Genomic DNA, 14675 nt, shown 5'->3' with positions numbered 1-14675 from the left:
ATGTTGTCAGTATTGCCTGAAACGGGACTTGCCCTGCAGTGAATGATTAAGATCTGGAATGCTCTGTCTGTGAGTGTGGTGGAGACACGTTCAACTGAAGCCTACCAAAGGGAATTGGATTGTTGCCTGAAAAAAGCAAGAATGTGCAGGGTTACGAAGGGAAGGTGGGGGAATGACACTTAGTGAACTGCTCATTCATAGATTCTGTGCAGACACCATTGGCTGAATGTCCTCCTTCTGCTCCGCAACAATTCTATGATTCTGCTTGTGCTGCTGGAGAGAATGGCATCCTCGCCTCTCAGATACTAAAGTACCGGTTCTGGTTAAAGTGTGGAGTTGGCTAGTTCAGTCATTTCGGTGTCTGGAGTGTGATGAAGAATGACGCTAATATCGAGGGTTTGATCCACATATCTGCTATGGGGGTCTATAGAGATCCACCGCCACCCATTCTACCACGCTTGCTATGTTGTGTCCCTGAAATATCGGTGAATCTCAAGCTTTTACCGTCATGAAATTGTTACGGTGCCAAAGGACGTCATTTGGCCCATCTTGTCTGCACCAGTTCTCTAAACGAACATGATGAATTGTATCCTTATCCTGCCTTTTCCTCGTTTCCTTAAACATTGCTTCTATTGAAATATTTATCTAATTCCCCCGATTCAATCTGCCTCCACCACAGTTCCGGGCTGTGCATTCCAGACCCCAACCACTGGCAGCGTGAAAAACGTTTTTCAAACATCATCTTCAACCGCATCGCATCACTCCGGGGCCACCGCTTATCCAATCTCCCTCCCGAGTGACTCAGGGTAAGGACGTGGGGATCCTGTACTTTTCTATTTCATCAATGTCCTTTAGGGAAGGAAATCTCTCACCCTCACCTGGTCTGGCCTACATGTGACTCCAGAGCTACAACAATTTTATTGACGCTCAACTGTCTTAAAAGGGCAACTGGAGATGTGCAATTAATACTGGCCAGCCAGTGATGCCCATGCCATAGAATCATAGAATCCCTAGAGTACAGAAGGAGGTCATTCGGCCCATCGAGTCTGTACTGACCACTATCCCACCCAGGCCCTATTCCCGTAGTTCCGCATGCTTACTCTGCTAATCCCCCGGATATTAGGGTCAATTTAGCATGGTCAATCAACCTAACCCACACATCTTTGAACTGTGGGAGGAAACCGGACCACCTGGAGGAAACCCACAAATGAATAAAGAAAAACATCGTTTTTGACATTTAATTACTCCTGCGCTTCCATTTTGATCTTTCCTCGTCATCCATCCATCCCCAGTTCCCTGTGACTTAAAACAACATAATTCCCTGCTATTTCCAAGCACTAAGGAAAGCTAATTGAACTCCAATGAAAGCTAATTGAACTGAAACTAACTCTGTTCCTCACTTCACAGATACTGCATGACATGCTGAGAGTTCCCAGCATATTGCTCTTATATTTCAGAATTTCAGCATCAATAGTATTTTGTCCTCTATTAAGTGAAGTCTGTTTCCCGAATGTCTCACGATGTAATGTACATCACTATTTTTAATAATGGTATTCTTAACGAAGCTGGAAGTTCACTGATCCCGTTACTATTAACTCTCTGATTTCCAGTCTCCATAGCAACAGTCTCACAGATTCTTGTGCCAACGACCTTGCCTCTGCTCTCACGACAAACCAGTCACTGATAGATCTGAATCTGGGTGATAATAAACTGGGAAATTTAGGAGTGAACCGACTGTCTATGGCTCTGAAGAAACTGGAATGTAAAATACAGAAACTGGAGTAAGTATCATACTGTTTAAGATTCTACTTAGAATAACTGAATATATTTTGTATTCGTATAAATAAGCGATGTCATTACTGTTGGTGTCAGTTATTAATAAGGAAAACTGCATTTACTCTGGTTCCTGTTATTTCTCTCTCTGACCTCTGGGAAATGAAATGCCCGTGCTATAGTATCATTGTCCGCGGACTGGTAATTCAGAGACGTGGGATAATGCTCCGGATACGTTGGTTCAAATCCCACCATGGCCAGTGGTGAAATTTGATTCAATAAAAATCTAGTTTAAAGAGTCTAATATTGACCATGATCATATTGATCCTCTTGCCCCACTTGTGAATATGATCCTCTTGATCATATTGACAAGTGGGGCAGGCTCAAAGGTTCAAATATTCTAATCGTCCTCTTTTCTATGTTTCTAATAATGGGAAACAAATAATTATGAGAAGAGTTAACAGGAATGTTGGGCCTTCATTCACTGTAGCATACAAAGAAAACATCGCAAGAATATTTGAAAAACAGGAGGTAAATGGGGAGTAAAAACGTAAAACACAACCATTCGGCTGGAAAAACCTACTCAGAATACAATTAGAACTGAAACTTGACAAGTTTATCACTAGGGTCTTAACACAAGTGGCTGCAGAGATAGTAGATGCATTCGTTATGATCTTCCAAAATTCCCTAGATTCTGGCAAGGTCCCAGTGGTTTGGAAAATCAAAAATCAAACACCTCTATTCAAGGAAGAAAGGAGACAGAGAGCAGGAAAAAATATAGTTTTCTGAGCCCATCGCCTCTCAAAGGGGATGTTTGAGAACAGAGTGTAGAAAATGATAATTCAATCATGCAGTCAACACGTGAAATTGAAATCATGTTTGACTGAACTATTTGATATATTTGAGGAAATAACAAACAAGGAGAACCTGTAGGTGTGCTTTACTTAGATTAATGCATGGTATTCAGTAAGGTGGCACATCAATGGTTACTGTACATGATTGATAGAGAATTGTTTAATTTTATTCAGTGGATGTGGTTGGACTGTGATGTGGATTGGCTGGACCAGTTTAATTGAACTGAATGGTTTGTTTGACCATTATAGAGCGAATTTTAGGAGTCCTAATATTTGTGAATCATGATGCAGATTGCCTTCCCTAAAGGACATTAGTATATCAAGGTTTTTTATGACGAAAATTCGACTTTTTAACTCGTGATTTTCATTGAATTCAAATTTCGCCATCTGCCATGATGGCATTCAAACCCGGATCCTCAGAGCGTTACCCGCAAGCTCTGGATTACTAGTCCAGTGACATTGACAGTATATCACCATTTTCCCCATAAACTAGCAACAAGCAGAGTATTGTGTAAAATGGATGATTTTCATTTTGGCAAAGCTGGTGCTAATGGAGTACCTCAGGGGAGAGTGCTGGGGCCTCAAATATTTACTATCTGTACAATGAATTGGAAGAAATGGCCGAATTTGTGCAGCAAGATTTACTGATAATACAACAATAGGAAAGTAAAGAATCAAGAGGCTATAACTTGACGAAATCCCTTTGTGGATTATTTAAGTTAATGTGAAAAAATATTAGCTGAAGGACTTTAATGTGAGAAGGTGGAGCTTGTCCACTTTGTCAGGAAGAATAGAAAAGCATTAGACAATTGAATGGAGAGAGATGGCAACTCTCTGATACAAAGGGATCTGGGTGTCCTGCCACGTCAATGACTAAAAGTTGTTAAGCAGTTCAGCAAGTGATCCGGAGCACAAATAGCACGTTAGCATTGCGACAGCTTAGCCAATTAAAGTGTCTGTGTCGAAAAAATATATCCTAAGTTCACATTGATCCGAATTCCCATTGAGGTACGTAAAAGGTGTAGCGTTTTCAACAAAAATACATTGATTTAATGTGATGAAAATCAACAGAAGTGTTCCCACCAATGGTGATGAATAAAATCAAGGATTGTGTTAGATGAAAAGAAGATATGCTAAAATCATAAGGCTGAGAATTCTGCAAGGGTGGAGCAAGAGAAAGTTCAAGGAAGGAAAAATAGAATATGAGAGTAAACTAGTGAGAAACATTAAAAACAAACTCTGAAAGATTTTATACAAACATAAATATCAAAAGATTCGCGCAAACAAATGTGGATCCAACACAAACGAAGTCAGTAAAATGTATAAAACGAATAAAGTAATAGCAGAGACTCAAGTACTTACTTTGGGGGGCGATTTCACCGTTGTGCCGCACCGGCCGATGCATGGGCCGAGCCGGTAAGATGCTGACAGGGCAGAAAAGTAAGGTTCACGCCCGATTTCGCGCCTCTCGCGATCTTATCAGTACCAGATATCCAGCGTGATCAGCCATTTCTGGAACAGGGTTGATTTTTTAAAAAATAACATTTAAACCTCATTTTCCTTGAATTAATGAGTCTAGGAAGAAAATATCCGGGGTCATTTTCCTCTGTGACCCTCAGACGAGAGTTTGTCTCCGGTGAGAAACAAAGCTAGTCCCCACCAATGGTGACCAGCGTGATGCCCACGCCGGTAGAAGTGGAAACCATTGAGTCCCCTGGGGCCGCCGGGGACAAGGGGCGCGGAGGGGGGGGGTGCCATTTTGGACGTACCAGCTTGGCACCACCAACCTGACAACCTTGCAATGTCCACCAGGCGCCAGTCTGTTTCAAGGGGGCAGGGGCAGACCGGCGAGGTTGGGCGCCATCAGTCGTTGGGTGGGGCGTGGGGACACGCTGTGCACTCTGCATTGGGATCTGTGAGATGGAGGGAGGGCGGAACCGCTGTGTATTCTGCATTGGGATTGGTGGTAGAGAGAGGGGGTCAATCAGGAATGGCCATGGGTGGGGCTTGGACCAGCGATCGTGTTGGGGGGAGTCAGGCACCCTATTAAGGGGTGAGGGAGGGTTAAGATGGGTGGCCGATCATGGGGGGAGAGAAGTGAAAGGGTACTGTTCCCGGTGGGTCGTGGGGTCAGGATTGGTCGCGTGCCATCGCAGTAGGTGGGGAATGGCGGGGGGGGGGGGGGGGAGGCGGTGTTTCAGCCATTCAGGCTGGCTGAGAGCAGCATAGACTGAGTGACAGATTTGTGATGCTTGAGACCTGCGCATGCACAATGACGGCCTTCCCTGCTCTCAGCCAACGTTCAGATGACATAAGCCCTGTCCACCTCCATCTACAGGTGAGAAACCATTACTGTTTATTCATGTACTGAGTGCATATGATGGCAGATTTGAACTCGCACAGAAAACGGATCTGATCCGCTCCCATTTTCATGCCCGTCCTGGACTTGGATTTTTTATTGTAAAGTTCAGCCCTTTTGTGTCTGCATTCACCGTGGAAAATGTTTTAAAAGTCCCAGAAATAATGGAGCTTCAATGGACTGGTGTGAATGAGGAAAGGGCAGTTGTTTATATTAGTGGAAAAATTGCACTCGGGAAATTAATGGGACTTAATGCCTGATTATCTTCATTCCAGAGAGTTGAAAGAGGTGTTTGTAGAGATACTACATGCATTGATGGTCATCGTCCAAACTTCTATAGATTCTGGAAATCTTCCTGTAGATTAGAAAGTGACAATGTAACTCTGCAATTTAAAAATGGATGTTCAGAGAAAAATGGAAAGTACAAACCGGTTCGACTGATAGCAATAGCAGGGCAAATCCTATACTTCTGAAATGAAAGATGTCATACCAGAACACTTAGGAAACAATTGCAGGATCAGTCAGGGTTAACATGACGTTATGAAAGCTGTTGGATGTTCGGAGGGATGTAACCAGCAGAATGGATAAGGGGGAACTTATGCATGTTTTTTTTTTCATTTTCAAAGTGTTTTTGCAGGGTCAGTGAATATGTTCAAGACTGAGTTAAGATAGATTTCGGATTGACAAGGGTATCAAAGTTTATAGGGGAGAATTAGGAAACGAAGTGTGAACCACAGTAAGATCAGCCAATAAGCGATCAAATGATGGATCTGAAACGAGGGGCTGAATGGCCTATTGCTACTCCTAGTTATTCTGTTATTATTACAAAACATCCTTCAGACTGCTCTTTGTGACCAGTGCTGGACACACAAAAACTATTACTTCTCCTCACAAGAGGCTACCTGTACCCATTCATTAGGCCATTCACTCTCAGCTCCACAACCATCTCACCAGCAGCGATTGTCCGCTGTGCCCCCAAGCTTTCCTGATCCAGCAACTCATCATCCTTTGGTGTAAGGATGGCAAAATCTGGACGTCTCCAGTCTTCTTGGCTCGTTCCCTTGTGTTCTTTGCTTTCTTTCCAAACACAAATTTCAATTGTTACGCACATGTCTAACACGTGTACAAGCCCATGGTTGTCCAACGTGTTTACGAAGGGATGAATGTGACCCTCGAAGCCCCTCAATGAGGCCTCCGGAGCATTTTTCCTGAATCTCAGTTACGCAATGGATTTTGAATACAATAATTTGGATGGTGCTTTCTTGTTTGTTAATGTGATGTGGCCGTCGCTGGCTGGGCCAGCATTTGTTGCTCATCCCTAATTGCCGCTGACCGGACATTTAATAGTCAACCTCGCGGTTGTGGATCTGGAGTCACATGTGGGCCAGACCAGGTAAGGAATGGCATCAGTGAACCAAACGGTGTTGAACGACTATCGACAACGGCTTCGTGATCATTAGAGTGTTAATTCAAATGTTGTATTGAATTCACATTTCACCTTTAACAGTGGCAGGGTTGAATCTGTGACTCCAGAGCATTACTATGGGGCACCAGTCCAGTAACATACCATTATGCCACCACCTCCCCCGATAGAACCAAAATGTGACTTATGACGATTAAATTGAAATACTCATCGATATTTAATACTCGTTATTGTACTCAGCAGGGTATTCACCTTGTCAGAATACATCAGGACATTGATCCTTTTTCCGCACTGCAACCACTTTTCTCACACATGTGCACCTCCTCAGCAATCTCCTTCCAGCCAGGCTGTGTCGATGGGATAATCTCCTCCCATCTTGAGGGAACAGGACCTCCATTCGAGCCCGAGCAGCTGGCAGGAGACCCTCCAGCGAGGCAATATTAATTGAGGGGCAGCGTTTGATCTGCATTCTGTCATTTACGCCCTTCATTCAGTTAGCAGAGCTCCATCCTTGCCCCCTCCAGAGCTGAAACTCCTGCTGGCTGTTTTGGAGGTGGTGCTGCCATTGTCTGAACCGGGACTGCCACCTGCCCACGCTGCCTGAGTGGACAGCTCCTCTGCCTGCCAACTGTTACTTGTCCACCTGTGACAGTATCACCTTCATAGCTCTGCCTATCCTGCCCACACGGACACACTCCCCATGTTGGGATTTCAGAGCTTCTGGTAAAATCACAGCCATTATCTTCAACCTCACCACAAACTGCATTCCCAAACCACTGACCATCCCATGTCCCTCCCGAGCCACTCCGACTAAGGAAATGGGAACCTTGTGATTTGGTCTTGTCCCATCATCACTTTTCTGTCACTAAATCACTCCTGTAATTCCATGTTGTCCTTTCTTCATTTCTGCCACAGCCACCCACCGTTGTCACTTCAAACCCCTCAATTCACTGTCATTTCCCAATTCCAATGAACGCTCAAACTTTCAACCTGTTTCTTTCTTCACCAGTATTTACCTGCTGAGCATTTCCAGTTAATTCTACTGATGTTTCATTTTCAACATTAAGAGTATTTCCTCATTCGAAAGAAATGCAAATTGTGCTTTTCAAATGTGTCACAATATTCATTATTATTGTTATTAACAGTATTATTTAAATGACTTGTGATTTACTCTGATTCATGTTATGTTTCTCTCTCTCTGATCCCCAGTCTGTATAGAAACGCTCTCACAGATTCTTGCACTGAGGATCTCGCCTCCGCTCTCAGCACAAATGAGTCACTGAAGATTCTGAACCTGGGATCAAACTCATTCACAGACCAATCTGTCCCTCCACTCTGCCGCCTCATACAGAATTGCAGGAGTCTACAACTGATTGGGTGAGTTTATGTTATTTAAAATAATCATTAAAATTTAAATTGGATTTTAAAATGTAAATCGACCTGAACTTTCAAAGCAGATTGCCGCTGTGCATGAACATTCTCCCAATCTGAAACTGCTCCATTTCCCACTCAAGATCTCCTGCACAGAGACGCTGGGGAACTCCATTAGAGCAGAGTCAAATCAAATCAGGTGGGAGAAAAGAGAGTAGACACCATATTTAGAGCACAATGACCCTGAGTAGATCCATTGGTGTGGAGATGCCGACGTTGAAGTGGGGTAAACACAGTAAGAAGTTTAACAACACCAGGTTAAAGTCCAACAGGTTTATTTGGTAGCAAAAGCCACACAAGCTTTCGGAGCTCTAAGCCCCTTCTTCAGGTGAGTGGGAATTCTGTTCACAAACAGAGCTTATAAAGACACAGACTCAATTTACATGAATCATAGTTGGAATGCGAATACTTACAACTAATCAAGTCTTTAAGAAACCAAACAATGTGAGTAGAGGGACCATCAAGACAGGCTAAAGAGATGTGTATTGTCTCCAGACAAGATAGCCAGTGAAACTCTGCAGGTCCACGCAACTGTGGGAGTTACAAATAGTGTGACATGAATCCAATATCCCGGTTGAGGCCGTCCTCGTGTGTGCGGAACTTGGCTATCAGTTTCTGCTCAGCGACTCTGCGCTGTGCTACCCTATTTACAGCAGTGACCCCGGGGAGCTCCATCAGAGCAGAGTAGAGTCGGAGAAGAGAGAGAATACACCCTATTTACACGACAGCGCAGAGTCGCTGAGCAGAAACTGATAGCCAAGTTCCGCACACACGAGGACGGCATCAACCGGGATATTGGGTTCATGTCACACTATTTGTAACTCCCACAGTTGCGTAGACCTGCAGAGTTTCACTGGCTGTCTTGTCTGGAGACAATACACATCTTTTTAGCCTGTCTTGATGCTCTCTCCACTCACATTGTTTTGTTTCTTAAAGACTTGATTAGTTGTAAGTATTCGCATTCCAACCATTATTCATATAAATTGAGTCTGTGTCTTTATAAGCTCTGTTTGTGAACAGAATTCCCACTCACCTGAAGTAGGGGCTTAGAGCTCCGAAAGCTTGTGTGGCTTTTGCTACCAAATAAACCTGTTGGACTTTAACCTGGTGTTGTTAAACTTCTTACTGTGTAGCTCCACTGGAGCAGAGTAGAGTTAGGGAGGAGAGGGCACACACCGTACTTGCAGCACATAACCCCGGGGAGCTCCATCGGAGCAGAGTAGAGTCGGGGAAGAGAGAGAATACACCCTCTTTAGAGCACAGTGACCCCGGGTAGCTCCTCCAAAGCAGAGTAGAGTCGGGGAAGAGAGAGCACACTCCCTATTTACACAACAGTGACGCCAGGAGCTCCATCAGAGCAGAGTAGAGGCGGAGACGAGAGAGAATACACCCTATTTACACAACAGTGACGCCAGGGAGCTCCATCAGAGCAGAGTAGAGTCGGAGAAGAGAGAGAATACACCCTATTTACAGCACAGTGACCCCGGGGAGCTCCATCAGAGCAGAGTAGAGTCGGAGAAGAGAGAGAATACACCCTATTTACAGCACAGTGACCCCGGGAGCTTCATCAGAGCAGAGTAGAGTCGGGGAAGAGAGAGCACACTCCCTATTTACACAACAGTGACGCCAGGGAGCTCCATCAGAGCAGAGTAGAGTCGGGGAAGAGAGAGAATACACCCTATTTACAGCACACTGACCCCGGGGAGCTCCATCAGAGCAGAGTAGAGGCGGAGAAGAAAAAGCATTGATCCTATTTACAGCAGTGGCTGCAATATGGTCAGATTAATGAATGTTATTTGATGGTTGAAGGAAGCGGTTTGTTGATAGGGTGGGTGAGGAAGGTAAGTGGGTGAATGGTAAGTTGACGGATGACGAGATGGCCAGTGTGGTAGTTGCAAAATCTTGGATGGTCAGTTGGGTGAAAGTGAGGACAGTGTGCAGATAGTCCCTGGTCAGGAGACTATTCACTTGCATTTGGGTGGTTGTGTTGGGGGATGTTGACGGGGTGATTTTCATTGGTAGGAGGCTGGTTGGGTATTTAAGTGTGGGGTTATGGGTCATATTAGAACATCAAGGAATTGGATCATCAACATAGGCGTGGTTGCAGTCAGATAGAAAGTGCAGTTAGGTCGTTGGTTAGTGGACGGCTAGTTGAGGTGGATGAAGGGTGGACTGGTGGTGTGGTTTTATTTGGTCATGGTGGTAGTTGCAGGGTATCAGAAGTAAGTAGGGTTGGAGGAGGTAGTTGAAGTGGATTAGGGGTAGGCGCGGGGGAGGGGTGCTAGTCAGGCCGATTTGGGCTGGTTAGGGACTCGGATTATGGATTTATTTAGGTTTTACACTGACGAACATTTCCTGTGTCACTATCTAGGTAAGTTCTACAGATCTAGAATCATACAGATCTACAATCGGTACAGAATGAGGCCATTCGGCCCATCGGGTCTGCACCGACCACAATCCCACCCAGGCCTTAGTCCTGTAACCTCACACATTTACCCTGTTAATCCTCCTTGACACTAGAATTAATTTAGCACGGCCAATCAGCCAAGCTGCACATCTTTGGACTGTGGGAGGAAACAGCACCACCCAGAGGAAACCCGCACAGACACGGAAAGAACGTGCAAACTCCACACAGGCAGTTACCCAAGCCGGGATTCGAACCTAGGCCCCTGGCGCTGTGAGGCAGCACTACTAACCACCGTGCCACCAATCTATCCCTGGGCCAGAATTTGAATTTGCTCGTGCGGGCGGCCACCCACCCTGAAAGTTCCTGCAATTGGGTGAAAAGATGTGGGGTGTGGATTTCACCATCATCGCACAGTAGCACAAAGCTTCGTTCGTTAAATAGGAACAAGAATCACACTTGTTGTCAATAAAGACGGCAATTCAGCCCAAAAAAGGCCAATTGAATGCAATTTGTCATGGCCCATCTACTTTCGATACAGTTGACGTTCAACCGAGGGGCCAGGCAACCTTTACTTTCTTGGTTCAACCTTGGTGGAGTGGAGGAGGGGGAATGAAGTGTCTAGGCTGAAATGCAATTTTTAAAAAATGTGCCTGGGGACTGAAGTTTGTATTTGAATGTTTTGCCTGGACTCTGACTGCATGGTTACTGCATGGCTATTAATATTTCACACTTCTGCTGCTCCCTCAGACAGCTGTGCAGCGGATGCCACCCACCCTCCCCATACCCCCAACCCAGAGCAGCACAGTAGAAGCGGCAGCCCCACACCCTCACTTTTATCCCATTTTCGTGCCCACTCTAGCAATCCTCATTCTGTTTTTGGACCAGCCAGTGTGAAATTGTGCTCTCGAAACCACAGTGGGCAGGAGCGCGTTTCGCATTCAGGGTCAGCGCCCACTGAAAAGAAATCATCAGTCACACATACCCGAATGTATCTCAGACATTCACACAGAGTGCTGAGCAGCCGAGAAATTCCCCATTAGAAACTTGAACCGCTGGGACAATGCCCAAATCGATCTGTGTGTCAAGATGTCAACAAGGTCCCCATATCAGCTTCTGAAGATTTATCCCATCAACTCCATTCTCCTTTTATTTACACTTGTTCAATCCGTTTATTTCATGTTTTATCTTGAATCTGTTTCAGGCTGGAATGGAATCAATTCAGCTTAAATGGAAGAGATGAGCTGAAGTCGCTGCAGAGATTCAGACCAGGACTGAGGGTGGAACTTATTAACATTCCTACTTTTGCTCCCTGAACATTTCAATGCATAATGATTGCTGCTCTCATTCTGGGAACAGTTCAATTTATAAACGTCGCTGCTCTCATTCTCAGAACGTCTCAATTTTTAAGCATTGCTGCTCTTATTCAGTGAGCATTTCAATTTTTAAACATTACTGCTGGCATTCTCTGAATATTTCAGTTGACAAACTGGGGTGTGGAATGGACTGCCTGCAGTGATAGTGGAGTCAGACACTTTAGGAACATTTAAGCGGTTATTGGATAGGCACATAGAGCACACCAGGATTATAGGGAGTGGGATAGCTTGATCTTGGTTTCAGATAAAGCTCGGCACAACATCGTGGGCCGAAGGGCCTGTTCTGTAAACATTGCTGCTCTGATTCTTGGAACAATTGATAAACAGAGACTCAGTGAAAGAGTCATAAGACTCATCCGCCCAGCTCCACAGCCCTGCTAGTGCTGGATATCTGGGGTTGTAAGCTCCCCAATTGGGCACTGGGCAAATATACAGACAGAAAAAAAAACAGTCTGTGTGACACTGACAATTATACCCAGTATTCCTATGTTTTTGCGTAATACATCCAGGGTTCGTGCTCAGTATCAGCGCCCAGTCACCCTGCTGGGAATTGAACATGGCGCGAGTTCAGGATGGAGACAGGGTCTGTTCAGCTGGGATGGATCCCACTCTCCAAAAGGGACAAGCGCCCAAAGAACGCCTGACCCAGAGAGTGTGTCCTGTTGGGGAGGTTCCAGTAGATTGTGCAACTGGGGAATTAGACTGAAAGTCTCAATGTTTTTCTAATTTCACTCAGTAAGAAAGCTGTGAAACTAAAAACTGAATCAACTTACCCTTACTTGCTGTCAATAAGCTCGATCCACAGCAATGATTTGCTGCGAAGTCTTTTCCGGCCTGAGAAGGGGACAAACCTCCTCAATACTTGAAAATATTAATCAGACTTAAGACATCAAGAATAGGAAGCAATTTGTAATCATGAATGAGCGGATTAGAACAACAAGCTCACACAAGAAAGATGAACCGCTGTCAGATATCACCTGGGAGCACAGGCTGACTGATCAAAGGACAGAGGGATAAGACTCTACGGTTTAATCTAAAAAAAATCACAACTCAGAAATGTCAAATTCATCACGAAAGAGTGATCAGAAATTGATACATTATATAGTGGAAGGAACAGGTGCTAGGAAGAAAATAAATTATTTTTATAGGTTTTCACGTACACCAGAAATGCAGCCACTGGCACCCACTTATTCCTTATCACGAATTCTAGCTGACACCCTCTCTGATTCATTGTGCTACCTACCTGTCTATTAATTGTATCTGATTAATATTTCTGAGTGACCCTGACTACAACTATTTTTATTGGTTATGTGTATGCTCCTTGCTAAAATTATGATAATTATTTTATTGAGCTAAATAAACATTACCAGCGGATGATTTGCTAACGGACTTGTTCTCTCCAGATTTGACCAGGAAGTCCCAATTCATTCACACTGGAGCTTGTGGGGATTTGAATTCAGGGTTGAAGTTAACTCAGACTCAGTGGGAACTGGGTGTTATCAGACAATTCAGTCAAAAAAGATTATTCACTTCTAGACATAGTTTAGGAGGTGAAACTCAGACAGGTCTACCACTGTGAGAATAACTCTCACTTTATCCTATTTGAGATTGTGGGAGCAGCTTTCACCGAGTCCTGAGCTGAGATCGGGGGAGAAACTGTTTCCTTGCTGAAGACTCCACTGAGCTGCTGACTTGAAGGATCCATCGTCCTCAGGTTCGAGACCCAGCAATTTTCATGCACTAGTCACACTGCTCTGGCCCAGTTGATACCTCCCCTGTGAAAGGTTATCATCAGAGAATGAAATCTTACACTGTCAGTGAGCTGGTCTGACAAATTGTACCTGGATCCCAGAGTGGAGATCCATTATCTGTAGATAGGTAGGTGTGGGTAAACTTCCCACGTGCTCAGATATAAAACGTTTTACTTGAAAAAATGCTTTTATACATTGCAGGTGAGAGATACGAAGTATTTTTGTTGCTAACCGGTGTTGAGTTAATCCACACCCGGGGATCTCTCTGTTTGGTCAGAGACTGAGCCCAGAACTCTGGACTATAATCTATGTTCTGACTCTAGTCCAGAGAATGTATTCTTAATCTTATTACTTTCTCAGAGGGCAACCAGGAGATGGCAATAAATGTTCATTTCAGGAATGCAGACAACTGATCAATTATTTATTTGTTAAATACGTTTCGTCCAGGGGTTGAGGTCTCACTGTGTCCAAATGTTTCAGCATTTTTGTGTTATCTAATAATAGCAGGAGCGAGCGGGCAGTTTGATGCTTCTTCTCGATAGAAAATTAAAAAAATTAAGGAGTGAGCTGAGAAGGACTTTTAAAATGATGTAAGTTTTTAATTGGAGCAGAGAAGATGTTTTCACTCATGGAGGAGACTGCAAGTGTGAATGAAAACAAAAACAATCACAATAAACCCCCCCAACAAATTCAGGAGCCATTTCCTAACAAAGAAAATGGTGAGGTTCAATAAATCAATGCATGAGGGAGAGATGAACAGGATATGCTGCCAAGCTTTAATGAACTAAGGTGGTATTTTCTGTTTTCCAGCCTCCGCAGTATTTTGTTTTTCTATTAAGGTGGACTGGGACATCTGCAGAACAGACACACCAGCAGAGTAATTTCACCGAATGCCCTGGTTCTATGTCAGAAAGGCAGTGAAAATTGTATGTAATGTTTTGGTGATGAACGATCAAGGTCGAGTGCCGGAGCCCTCGACCCCAGCATGCTTTGAGTGCAGTGAACAACAGGATTCAATCTACTCAGGACTCTCTGCCGTCTCTTGTGATTAAAGTGATACCACCATCTGCTGGCGGCTCATAGCTACTGCAGCCGCTGCTCTTTGTGAGCCTCAGACACGTTCAGTAACTCCCACGTCTGCTTTCGGGAACCGGCTGCTGAAGTGTAAATATTGATCAATATTGACAGGGATCGAATTTTGCAGCAGGAAACTCCGCTGTTGCATTCACCATTTTATCGCCAGACATAGTACATGAAGTATGTTCCGAAATAACTCATGATGTGGAGATGCCGGCGTTGGACTG

At 44.4% G+C, this 14675-nt stretch overlaps 1 protein-coding gene across 2 annotated transcripts in view; it reads left to right on the top strand.

Moving 5' to 3' along the window:
• Positions 1 to 12993, top strand: part of LOC144482108 (NACHT, LRR and PYD domains-containing protein 3-like) — a 102251-nt gene extending 89258 nt beyond the window's left edge. For both annotated transcript variants that reach the window (XM_078201344.1, XM_078201345.1), the window contains exons 9-11: positions 1611 to 1781; positions 7619 to 7786; positions 11449 to 12993. In XM_078201344.1, coding sequence (XP_078057470.1) covers positions 1611 to 1781; positions 7619 to 7786; positions 11449 to 11560 — 451 coding nt within the window. In that variant the 3' untranslated portion in view covers positions 11561 to 12993. The remainder of the gene's footprint in view (positions 1 to 1610; positions 1782 to 7618; positions 7787 to 11448) is intronic.
• The last annotated feature ends 1682 nt before the right edge of the window (positions 12994 to 14675 follow it).

Source organism: Mustelus asterias, assembly GCF_964213995.1.
Source record: "Mustelus asterias chromosome 26 unlocalized genomic scaffold, sMusAst1.hap1.1 SUPER_26_unloc_17, whole genome shotgun sequence".
In the NCBI taxonomy this organism is placed as follows: domain Eukaryota; kingdom Metazoa; phylum Chordata; class Chondrichthyes; order Carcharhiniformes; family Triakidae; genus Mustelus; species Mustelus asterias.
Note: the sequence above shows the minus strand (reverse complement) of the source record. Positions and strands in the feature narration are given on the sequence as shown.